Source organism: Zonotrichia albicollis, chromosome 10, assembly GCF_047830755.1.
Source record: "Zonotrichia albicollis isolate bZonAlb1 chromosome 10, bZonAlb1.hap1, whole genome shotgun sequence".
Lineage (NCBI taxonomy): Eukaryota > Metazoa > Chordata > Aves > Passeriformes > Passerellidae > Zonotrichia > Zonotrichia albicollis.
The window spans coordinates 27,755,163-27,767,717 of NC_133828.1; the positions used below are offsets into that span (position 1 = coordinate 27,755,163).

Below are 12,555 nucleotides of genomic sequence, written 5' to 3' on the forward strand. Positions count from 1 at the left end.
CAACACCTAAATGTAATCCATGGTTACAGTTGGACCAAGAAGCATCTTATTTAGTTCTCTGTGAACTTCACAACTGTGCAATACTGTGTAGAGGCTTCAGTAGGAAGCAACAACCTAAAAAAAGCTCACACAGTCTGCAGAGTGAGACCTAGACCCAGCAGTGAAAGGTGGATTAATCATAAGGGACCTAAGAATGACATTCCAGGGCTCAAGTGAGTCCTGTGTGTGCTCCTAGGACATGTCTGCAAACTTCCTCAGAACAGGCAAGGTCTCTGTGAAGCAGAGCACAGTTCTGCCTGAAAATCCCATGTTGGATTAGAAGAAAAGGTCAGTGACTTGGCTCCACCACAAATCCTTTTCTGATGAACATAAAGGCACGCTTCTCTTTTTGCTGCCTGCTGAATACCCAATTTTCATTTCACTTCCTATTCTTGGTATACGTCTGAAGAAGAGAGCAACACGAGGGGATTGGAGAAGAGAGGAAATACAAAGATCCTGATAAAAAAAAAGCCTCCCCCCTTAAGCTGGAAACAGAATACTAAAAACTTCAGTACCAATTATGCTAGGAGCACCAGCCCGACAATGCTGACAGCCTGCCTTACAGAACATAAAGGAGCTCAGATGGAAGCTGAAGTTTTACCACACTTAGGGGCAGTGCACAATTGAATACAATGTCAGTGACAGAGGATGTCAACAGCTGTTCAATCTGTTGAGATTTACAGTATTAAGGAACAAATCACCTTAATTCCCTTACAGGAATATCTGCTAAAAACTCCATCAAATCTCTCTCCATCTCTGTGATTAGACAGAGTCATTTTAAAGAATTCCTTCAGAAAAAAAAAACTTATCTTGAGACAAGGAAATGACTGAGGATTTTAGGGGAAAAAAACCTAAAAAATCCTTCCAAAATTATCTGTGATGTTTGCATGCTTAGCCAGGAGCTTTGGATTGTTTTGTATCCATTGCCTCATTCACTTATCTCTAGAGAAAGCATCTAATTGGCCCCTGGCTTTTAGAAATTCCTAAGAAGTTAAAATCTCCAGGTCTTGCTCAAAATGCTGCTAGTTATCTAGTTTGTGAAAGGTCAATTGTGATAGTAAATGAAGGGGGAAAAATAAGCAGTACAATAAAAAACTTCCTGTTTATCACAAAAGAGCTGTCATGCACCTGATTTAGTAATGACTATGAGGTCATGGTGTAGCTCTCAAAGGGGTTTTTCCAAAATTCTTAAGTAAGTAAGAAAAACCTTCTGATTTTCCCATTTAAAAAGAAATCTGGCTGCTGTTTTTACCAGAATACAGCATGTAAAAATCCAGAAACATCAAGATAGAATCCCCACATTTCACTAGAGTCAATTTATGTTCAAAACACATTTCAAATCAAAATAAAACATCCTTAGTCCAAAAAGAAAATATTTTAAGTTGCTTTTCAAACAAGGGAGCTTTTGAAACTGTAGAACAAAACCAGCAAAATACAGAGCATTCACTGTGTACATGTTCACTAGTCTGCCAAGATTTTTATCTGTCTTGGTTAATTTATTTGAATACAATTTTGTATCAATTGTTACAAGCAATATTAAGTGGAATGGAAATAAGCACTATTCATTACAGTCAAGGTAATATATACTTTCAGCAAAGCTCTACTGATCTCATTTTTTGGGGGCTGATAAAGGCAAAGGTGTCTCATGGCATTCGTACCTACATTCACCAAGTTACAGCAGGTCCTTGCTTTGCTCTTCACAGAAACAAGTGGTACAAAGTAAGGCCAGAAGATTTCCTCTTGATCAGCTCTCACTTAGCCCCAAAATGCTGTGTGCAATTTGCTCTTACTCCAGGGGCAAACCCCCACTGTCTGATACCTGTGTACAGGGCAAGACTCAGCCAAACTCTCCTCCTCAGCGGCAGCTCCTGCCCCCCCGGCAGACCTCTCCCTCTCGGTGTATCCCCAGCTTTACACCTCATCTACCCAAAGTGCAACTGCAACAGCACAGGAGGAGACTACCAGCTCTCCGTTCACTGCAAAATACAGTAACATTTGACACTTTTCACACATTTTATATTACCCAGGAACCGAAACTGATAGCCATTTAGTCAACAGCACCGTTCATAACATTAGGAGAAAGACAATTATTCATAATTAACAGGTTTTTTTGGGTGTTGGGTAGTAGTTTTTTTGGTTAGGTTTTGTTTCATTAGTTGGTTTTGTTTTTGTGCATTTCTACTTGCTTAAATTAAATAGTACCTCAATGCTTATTTTCCCCCCATTATGGCTAGGGATTATAGCACCTTTTTTCTTTTACAATGTATTAATAGACATTCCTTTTGGACATCACTTGGTTGAATAAGCACTTGCTTAGAGGTAAAATGAAATGCTCAATTTCTTTTTTTTTCCTGCAACACCTGCATCCTCTTGTCAGGGTGTGCTGGATGGCTGCTGACATTAGAAGGAAAGTTAGATTACCTGGAAACACAAACGGCATCCTTCCTTACTCTCCTCTGCCAGCAGCTCTATGTTCTACTATAAAAATTACTCCATCCATGCATGGCAAACCCAAGAGGTGTTTTAATAAGTTAGTCTCTTAGATACAAATTCCACAACGATCCTGGGCTTCCTTCCCTATCTTCTTGGCTCAATGAAGATCCGTGTACCTGTAGACTGCTGTCACCTTTCACTCTTAAGGAGCATATATATCCATGAAAATATTTGCTTCTGCATATAAAGTAGAAACAAATACATTCTTATTCCTCTTAACTACAGAAAAACTCCTTGGTATTAAGGAGTTTAGTAAAACAAGCTACCATTTAAAAAGTTACAGAAAATCACCTTTTCTTTTTTCCACAAGTATAAATATTTCACAGCTTCCTTCTCTCCAGCAGAAAGAAAATGAAATGATTCCTCATTGTTCTTGATTTTCAGAAAATTCATAAAGCAACAACCAGAACTTTCTGAGTGAGCTTTTCAAATTTTATACATCTTCCACTAAGTCTGCCTTATGATTTCTTGGAAACTCTCTGATTTCCCAAAGATGTGTGCTTTTTCCTACTATCCTCTGAAGAACTGCCCTGAATATAGCAACATCCCTTGCTACTGTCGTATTTGTTTTGCTACTACTTAAGAATTTCTCAAACTAAAGTTCCACTGACTTAAAGCACACATCAGACAGTTTCCAGTCTCCACTGGCCGTGCATGACAGGCTCTGAGGGCACAGCCTTGGCAGCCAAGGATGCCAGGAGCACAGGCTGAGCTGTGCCACGAACTGACTCTGCAAGCACCACTGCAAGTCACCTACACATCCAAATCATGTATGCTTCCCTCTGCCCACAAAATCACCGAGTTCTGACAAAGCACCATGCTGGGAGCAAAGAGAACTCAGCAAAACAACAAAATCCATGGCTACTATTTTGCATCAACTTGTGCAAGTTCTTCCTGGCAGTGACTGTTGATTTGGTTTAGGATGCAGTTGCTTCTCACACCAGGAATAGAATTTTCATAAATCCTTCACAGATCCAAGCAGTTGTTGGTATTTCTTGGCATAGCTAACTACAGAAGTGAAGACAATATGACACATTGTCAATGAACCTCCTGAGGTTCTTTTTTCATATATTGTGACTAAGCAAGCTGTTTTAAGTTTCTGCAGAACTGGAGGTTTTTCCCTCTAGAGTTTAGTGCTTTGTGTCTGTAGAAAAAAGGTTTTAGAGGAAAAAATGCTTCTGCAACGAAGAGTGCTCAGTGTTTCCTCTCAGCAATATGCACTGTTGACTTCCAAACATAATTTCAAATTATACTTCTGCTAATAGGAAAAATAAAAATGGAAAATATGGAAGAAAAAGGCTAAGATTAATAACAATCACTGCACGATGCACTTGACATTCAAATGCAAATACGTGCGTGTTCAAAAAAAAGGTTTCAGAAAAAATATGAATTCAAGAAGTATATAAAATTATATTTCGAAAGGCAGAGTAAGCTTCACGTGCACATCCACTTTTCTCTTTAAAAATATTATGTACAGAGATCTGGAGCTTATGCCTTGTGTTGATAAAAGTTGACTTCCAACTTACAGCTTAAGAGGAAAATTAAGCTGGCAAGAGGAACTGATAATTAGAATCTGGAAGGGTCCTAATATTAAGGCAATGCACTGAACTGAATGGAAGAACACTCCAGACAGAGAATTTGGTGCCTGCAGCATCTCCTCTCCCAGGCAGCCACCAGTCCCCTTACCAAGCCCAGCCATCAAAATATTTGCTCTCTTTAGTGCACCTTCTTCCTCTGACACTTGCCCCGCTGGTTGCTTTGTAGTGAACAAAACTTATAAAAACATTTGCCTTCATGTGTTTTCAAGGACCCTTTGGTCATGAGCAAGCTGAGTGGCCAGTGGTGCTATGACATTTTAGAGCAGCTGGATGTCTACATAAATATTAAGGAGCTAGGCTAGAGTTCCCAGAAACACTATTCAATGTATTCTGTAGTTCCTCAATCCACACTGTAAGAACCGTGCACAGAAAGTAGTGGGCACATTCACGCGAGCACTCCAGATGCCTGATAACCCTCTGATGAAGCAAAGCAGCTGTACATCAGCTCTACAGCTGCCTTCTATTTTTGATCACAATGCCAGACCACATCAATTAGCCTAGCATTTGCATCTAGGAGGATATTTATGGATTTACTTTATTTAAAAGGACAACACATAACTGCATGCCTGGAATTAGTTTGTTCAGAGTGAGTACTGAAGTTTACATTTGGGAAACCTCACCTTGGTAGGAGGGAGACCTGCATAAAATTAAACCTTTAAGAGCTCAAGAAAAATCCCAAGAGAAAATCATTAAAAAATAAATAGGGCACTTCAACCCTTATTGATCACTGCAGAGTAGCCTGATTTCAGACTACTCCTAATTTTCCTACAGCATGCAGCTTCAACAAAGCTCCAGGGTTTCCAGTGCTCTGATACTATGGTTACTCAAAGGCATACAGGAAAGTGGTGAATAATTAAACTCATCATTACATATCTACTTTCTGTAATTATGTTCCTATTTGTGGCTGTTCTGCCATAAGAGTGCATGTGTCTGATTCTGCCAGCCACTGCCTTCCAGTACCATGTGTTGATGGCAAGTGTTTACCAGATTCATTGTACTCCTGATGCTGAGTTTTGGAAATCCTCAGCCAGCTGCTTTCCTTTGCAGGATTCACTGTGGCTTGCTTCACTGACATAGAACATGTTCCACTATGGCATGCAGTCCATGAAGGGAGACAGAGTCAAATTTTAATAAGAAGAACAACTCCTTACCAAGGGAAACATCAAATAAAATTTCATGCCTGAACCCAGATGTTTAAGATTGTGGTATTTATGAAACTGCACTGCCTACTGGAAACACACTGTATACAGAAAAGCCAACCAAAAGCTCCAGCTGATGTGTTTTGCTGTACTTTCATATAGGCACATTGTAGCAAGGTCTCAGGATCATTCCTGACAGTATGAAAATTAGGAAGTTACTGCAACTGCAGAATTTTCAATAGGAAATATAGGTTTTCTCTAGTTCACAGGGCCATTATTCTTTAGTTCACAGGGCCCTGGAGAGGCAAGAATGTATTTGAATCACATAGTGCCATAATGGGCAGGTGGTGAAGAACTTCATTAGTGAACTCCCCAGTCTCAAGTAGTGCCACCAAAACCCTGGCAGAAGGAGCTGACTGCTTCCCAACACAGACACCACAAGTCCCACCTGACTGAGAGAGCAGAGCTCCTTCAGACAGGCTGGACCAGGCAGGCCAAAAGGCACCCCAGTGTGTGGGCACTGCACAGGAACCCATCACTGAGCACAGCGAAAATGAGGCACAGCCCTGAGCAACAGTGAGTAAGGACACCCTGAAGCAGCTGCTTCCCTTCCACTCCTGCAACCACTGTGTTTTTTCATTACAATTGAAATACTCAGAATCACAGAATATTCTGAGTTGGAAGGATCCCATCAGGATCATCAAGTCCAACTCCTGGCCCTGCAGAGAACACCCCAAGAATCACATTTCTTGGTGTATGTAATAATGCCACAAGTAGTAAGTACTAAATGAAAAAAAATCCTAGTGAAAGATTCTCTCTCATATTGTGTTTACCTCTAACAGGAAGACAGAAGAGGGAAATGTTAATTAATTTAAATATAAAAACACAGTTTGCAAGGAATTTTTTCCTGCTCAGTTCTGAGTCAGTGACCATAATAACAACATTGTCTTCTCTAAAGCAAAAGAAGACAGCCAAAATAATTTCCCAGAATGTCTAAACTTACATAAAATGTTATATTCATTTTCTCTCTGTTTTTCACCTTCCCCTCCTGCTGAGGAAGTGCAAAGACACAAGTCTTCTGATGTTTCCATTTGTCATCTGCTGATGGATCTATTGACATAACGTGCAGTTTTCTGCAATTGATCTATTAAAACAACTAGCAATAAGACTGACTGGTAGGGATGAGAACAGGGGAACTATCACAAATTGCATATGATTTTCTTTCATAAATTACAAATTTGTACTAAGTTTTAGTATAAAACCATAAATATTAAATTTGTGCCACAGCAAAAAACCTAAAGTAGCTGGGCAAGAGGAAAGAATTTTCTCTTTCTCATCTTCTTGAGCCTACAATTCCTGCAGACAAGACAAAAATCCCTGTAGAAACTCCTTAAGTTGCCTGTGAGATAACAGCAGTTAAAAAATAGAAGCAAAACTCTGAATAGGTTTCAAATTTACAGCAGTACTTCCTCATGCTAACCTGCCACTGTTCAACAGCCAGTAGCCAAGAGCATCAGTGGAGAGAAGAAATTATAAAGCTCTGAGAGGTGTGACAGGTTAACGTTGGAAGGGAATATAATAGGAAAAAAACAAAAAAAATAATGTATTTATTAATTGCCAAGATTTTTTCCTCTACTGAAAGATAAAATGAAGCACCTTAATGACTTGAAGCACTTATGGTATAAAAATACCATTAATTGAGAATACAGCTATCCTCCTCCAAGTCATTCCCTCAGTAGTGAGTGCAACTGAACAAGGGCAATGCAAGGCATCAGTTACATTAGTAATAACCTGTATTACTATTTCTTATATTCAAACATGTACTCTTTGCTCAGGTTTAATTAGCTGTGAAAAACAGGACTGCTTCATTAATTTGAATAGAAAAACATTAAAAGCTCATGGCAATAGAGTGCTGAGCTAACACTTTACTACAGGTATGAATGAGCAACCTCAGTTTATAGATGAATTAATTCTATTTTTATCATAAAACTGCCCAAATATAACACTTTGTGAGGTATTTTTTCTATATCTGCCATTTTTATGATATGACCCTGAAAAAATTTCAGTCTTTCAGAAAGCTGGGCTGCCAAGAAAATGAATACTGACTGTGCTGAAGGCAAAATTAGCAACCAGTCCACAGGGGGATATGAGGTGCGGCAGCCCCTCCTTCACCGCCCCAAAAGACAGCGCAATGCACAAGCAGCAGAGATGCTGTACATGGCTCAGTACCAGCTTAACTTGCCAATTTGATGATTACATAGCATTTACTTACTACTCTGATGTTATTAAATACCCCCAGCTGGATTCAAAACAGATAAAGTGAAATTGAATTCTAGATGCATTTTTTGAATTAGTGTTTTGCTTTTCCTTCCCATGATTATGTAAAATTTGTCCCTGTTGTATACATTTGAAAGTCCTGTTGTCATCCTATTATTGAATTAGGATACCATTGATATTCTCCTTTTGCTTTTTCTTTCAAAACTTTCAGTTTCCTTTCAGTCAGAAATAAACTCTGCCAGCTTGCCTAGCTTTGTCCTCTTTAGCCTGATGCAGTTATTATCTTAACTTCCAACAGCTTACACAGTGAATTACTTCCTATGCTGACTCGCCTTCTCTTACAAAGCCTCATTGTCCAAAATGCATTCATTCTCCTTGTTGATGTACACTGAGGTGCTGCAGTCATTTAAAACTAAGTTTCTTCAGTAGCTTTGATCTTTCTCACAGCATGACTCATGATTTAGATCTCAGGCATCTAAAACACTCTATAATCTCTCCTAAATGCCCTCAACAATTTTTATGCCTTTCTGAAGATAAATCTGAAACAAATTCCTTTTCCATGAGATAGCATCTAACTATGGTCTTCCTGGAAACCTTTTCCACTTGTGATGCTTATTTTAAAATGTAATATGGTATTTCCTCTTTCTCACAATGGCATTCTTCAAAAGACTCCAGAGCACAGGTATACTTTTTGCTCACTCAGTGAATTAGAATTTGTTTTATTTATCACCTAATGTTCAGCCCTGCTTTCACACAAAGGAAAAAGGTTATAATTCAATTTTAACATCCAAAATTATTTTAGCTTAAAAAATTTCATGACTTACAGAAACTCAACAATTGGTTTTATGAGTAAAAAATAAGAAAGGAATGAAACCCTCCAGAGAATCCAAATCAATTTTAAAGCAAGCACAGTCTACCAAATGCGGGCTTCACTTCCTCCCTTAGTGGCCTATGTATCACATTATCCCTCTGCTAATAGCACAGTAAAATATCAAATATCAGCATTGTGTTAAAAGGGCTCCACAGTGGCCTCTGGCATTCTTCATTTAAATGAGAATATTTATCCAGCATTGGGCAAATAAGCTCTCTGAACAAAAGGAATGACAAGGCTCCAGTAACAGATAATAGAACAACCTTTCAGGAAGAATGTGGGAAGGAAGCATCACAGCAGATGCAGACTAGAGCACAAAATGTGCCCAGCAGAAGGCCTGCTGAATTGATTCAAGATTGAAAGAGATACCAAGAGCTCTGGAGGTAAACTCCCTCCCTCCCAGCTTTTGCCACAGTGGTGTTTGCTAGAGTCAGCTCTGATTTAAACCAAGGTGGCAAATATTTTCCAAACTCACGCTTTGGTATTTCAGCGCTAAAACCAGAAAAAAACCAACCTGCTTTAAGGAGTCTTATTCTATGAATCAGACAATCAGACATAATCCAAACAGTGGTATGCATTTTTCCAAGATGCTGCATTTCTTTTATTGTTCTGTTCCACAAAATATGCAGCAGCATTGTTTTCATGAAAAAGTAGATGCAGCAGGTAGGGCAACAAAAGATGGAAACAATAAATGAAATATTGAATATTCTGATGCAGGTCGTTTTTTCTGCTCCAAATGATATAACATGCAATGTGTTCTGCAAATAGCTTTCCAATAGCTGAGGAAATTTTATGACAAAATCAAGTCTGTCCTACTGCTACGAAGACTGAAAACTGTCTAGAGTACCAGTATATTTTTTGATATACCAATTTAATTTTATGAAGTGGCTGTGCATAACAGCCATTATTTTCTTCATCTAAAGTTAACAATCTGAATAGTAGGTGAACTGTAATACAGAAACAATGTCAATAACCAGCCGCCACTTTATTGACAAGTTCTTTTCATGTATTTCCTATGAAGGTGGTCTGACTTTAGGCTCTAAAATTCTGGAGTACAAGCAATCTGAAATGGCATTTACAAATTCTACGTACTCTCTCTGGGCTGTAGCATGTGCATGTATCGCTGCTGCTATTTTGTTTCAAAAAGAGGCAAAGAATCCGTCAACTCAACTGAGCAACAGAATTGTCTCTCACAAACCAGCATGAAGCCAGTTTCTCTCAATGCGCACTCAGAAACTGTGGGCCACTACCAGAACATGTCCTGCTGTGACACAGAAGCTCACTGGCTCCGTGGTTAGTGCACACATGAGGATAAGCACTTCAGTTTCTTCATTTGAACATCCTACAGTTTCAAGAAAGGGGAAATTTTGTAATAGAAGAAGTGGAGCTCTACCTGTTGGGTTCTTTTCCTTCCTACTACCCTGCTATTTTTTATTTGCCTTCCATACATTTATGTCCCTTGAGTGGCCTTTTGGAGTCAAATTTACACTTCAACATGGCTTTCCCTGTTCTTTTGCAAGCTAGAAATTGTAACTACCCACCAGACAGTTCTCAGTCCTCCTGTAGGGGATGATTCATTAGGAAGGACACTCCATCAGCTGCATACCCACAGAAGCTTGTTGCACCCAGCATTTTTTAAATACAGCCACAGCATACTTGTATCATCTGCCTTACTTCAACACTGAATTTGAAAAATAGCAAGATTTGTTTATCCAGGCTGATGATTCTTTTCCCAGTAGAATACCTACGTGCAACTTCAGGTTTCAAAGTCTCAGTACAGACTTCAGAAGACTCACAGAAAATTAATCCTCTTCTGTGAGTTTGTAATTCTCATGGGCAATTAAAGAAAGGAAATTAAATGTGAAAAGTCTATATATGTCACCTGGAAGCTTTGCTTCCACATGCTTGTTTTTCCATTTTACAGCACTATACAGGCACTGCTTAGCACCAAGGGTGAGCAAGCAAGAAACAAGCAAATCCTGAACTCTTTGCTCTGTTTCTTTATCACCAAAGATAATGATATTTTTTCCATTTAATTGGAGCACAGTCAGACCATTAATTCTTAATGAGCAAAGCCACCATTTATTTAACTACAAATATTACTGAGGAAAACAAAAACATTATCTCGTTCCTGTGTTAATGATAAGCAAAGCAGCCAGTTTAATGCCACTGGCACTCACTGGAACTTAATGTTTTGTTGACATGACTATTGGTGTGGTACTCTGCAAAGAAGTGTTTTGTAGACATGCAAATGAAACAAATGGTAGAGCTGAAAAATCTCAGTTTCATTCAGAAAGGAAAGAATTTGCATATACATGATCAAAGTGGAAATATAATTGGTTACTTATCTTTTATGCTTCCAATATTAGTGATTTATAAATACACAAAGAATGCTGTAGTGTGTGCTAGCTTTAGTCCTTCAGTGCTGAAACATCTCATTCAGAAGTCTGAAAACTAAGGTGGGGATGGCCACATCTAGCATTTGCCATTTTACCAAGAATGGGGGCAATGAGGATTTGATGGAAAGGTAAACGCTTCCCATTAAATGATTTTGTGGGCCACTCACCCACTCTGCAGTCACAAATAATTTAAACCTGATCTAAAAACAGTAAAGACTGGAGCTGGCAGCTAGTAACAAAGAAAGTATCATCTTCTCTTTCAAAGTTGGTATCTTGGTCCATTTCCTCACACAGAAGAACACTCATTATCAAATCTGCTCTGGAAAATAGTATTTGACATAGAAGGTGGACAACTTGAACACTCAACCTACAATTACACTGATTCCCTCTCCTCATAAAGTATTAGAAATTACACAAGTGAGTTCAAATCCTGATTATGACCTTTTTCACCCCCTCAGTACATTAGCATCCCACTGCACGGCACGTTCTGAAACACACAGTGCTATGGATCAAGTGACCATACAGCGTGTTAATGGATGAAGTACACACAACAGGGAAGTGTTCAAGGAGACAGAGGGAGAATGCAACTGATGCTGCCCTGGGCCACACTTCCCCTGGGGCTGAGTACTGCTCAATAGCTCTGGTGTGCCCTCCCTGCACAGGCACATCATCACTCCAGCTCACACCAAGCTGTCTTGCACCTGAGACAGCCTCAAGAACTACAGACAAAAAAAGAACATTAAACCTCTTTTACTTACAAAGCACATTCAGGATACAGAATCTGTCTCTCACCCAGAGACATTCAGGGTACATATGCTTGTGTCAAATTTTTGACCAAAACAAAGATTACATGAACATATTGAGTGCACCATTCCCCTAATTTCACCTCCTAGAATTACAGAAATATGGCCCAACTTGCACAGAAGTTCTGAGAACTAGTCACACTGTAAAAACAGTTTGCACCACAAATCCATATTACTCTCTACTGTAGGGTTAACAGACCTATGTCAGAGTGCTTAGAAGCTTTCTTTCCCTTTTTAAAATCAGGTGAAACACACCACAGATGGGAAACTCCACAGAAACCTCCTTCCACAGTACATTAGAAAAAGAATAGGCAAAAAAGGTATTTTTTTCTAAAACTAATGCAATTTGTTTGTTAATAAAAAGTAACCTCTGTCAGAGGCATTTAAGCAAGCATGATGGTGAAATTGAGATTAATACTTTGGTAAGACTTACTGCCAGTTTAATACCTATAATGAAAAGTAATCAAGTGAACTAGGCATGTTGCTATGCCTTTTTTTCTTTTAAAACCCCATTAAATATTGATAAGAACTTATGATCCTTACCAATGCTAGTAGCAAAGCATTTTATGAATGCAAATTAAATTTTAATTTTCTCTCCTTGTGAACACTGACTTTATTCCTGAGCTTTATAATGTACCTGTACAAGACTTCAAGTCTGTGACATGTTATGAAAGCATAATAATATAAGTGCCTACCTTTTTCAGGAACCGTACTCCATAGGTAAATATATAAAGGTAAAATGTAAATCTCCACCTGCAAAAGGCACAAGAGATTAACTCTAGGATACCAGGTTTACATATTTTACAGTTCAACACATGACTTCTTATTTCACCACCAAACCACCACACCCTGGTTAAATTAACAGAAGTTGAAAGAGAATTTTGGTCTGGTTTTCTACAACTTCTGTTATCAAGCATTGTGCTCATTTGCCTCTTT

At 38.8% G+C, this 12,555-nt stretch overlaps 1 protein-coding gene across 2 annotated transcripts in view; it reads right to left on the reverse strand.

The window, feature by feature from the left end:
* The window catches only part of CERS6 (ceramide synthase 6), a 90,341-nt gene that overhangs the window by 32,493 nt on the left and 45,293 nt on the right, over positions 1-12,555 (reverse strand). For both annotated transcript variants that reach the window (XM_074548542.1, XM_005484026.4), the window contains exon 4: positions 12,315-12,372. In XM_074548542.1, coding sequence (XP_074404643.1) covers positions 12,315-12,372 — 58 coding nt within the window. The remainder of the gene's footprint in view (positions 1-12,314; positions 12,373-12,555) is intronic.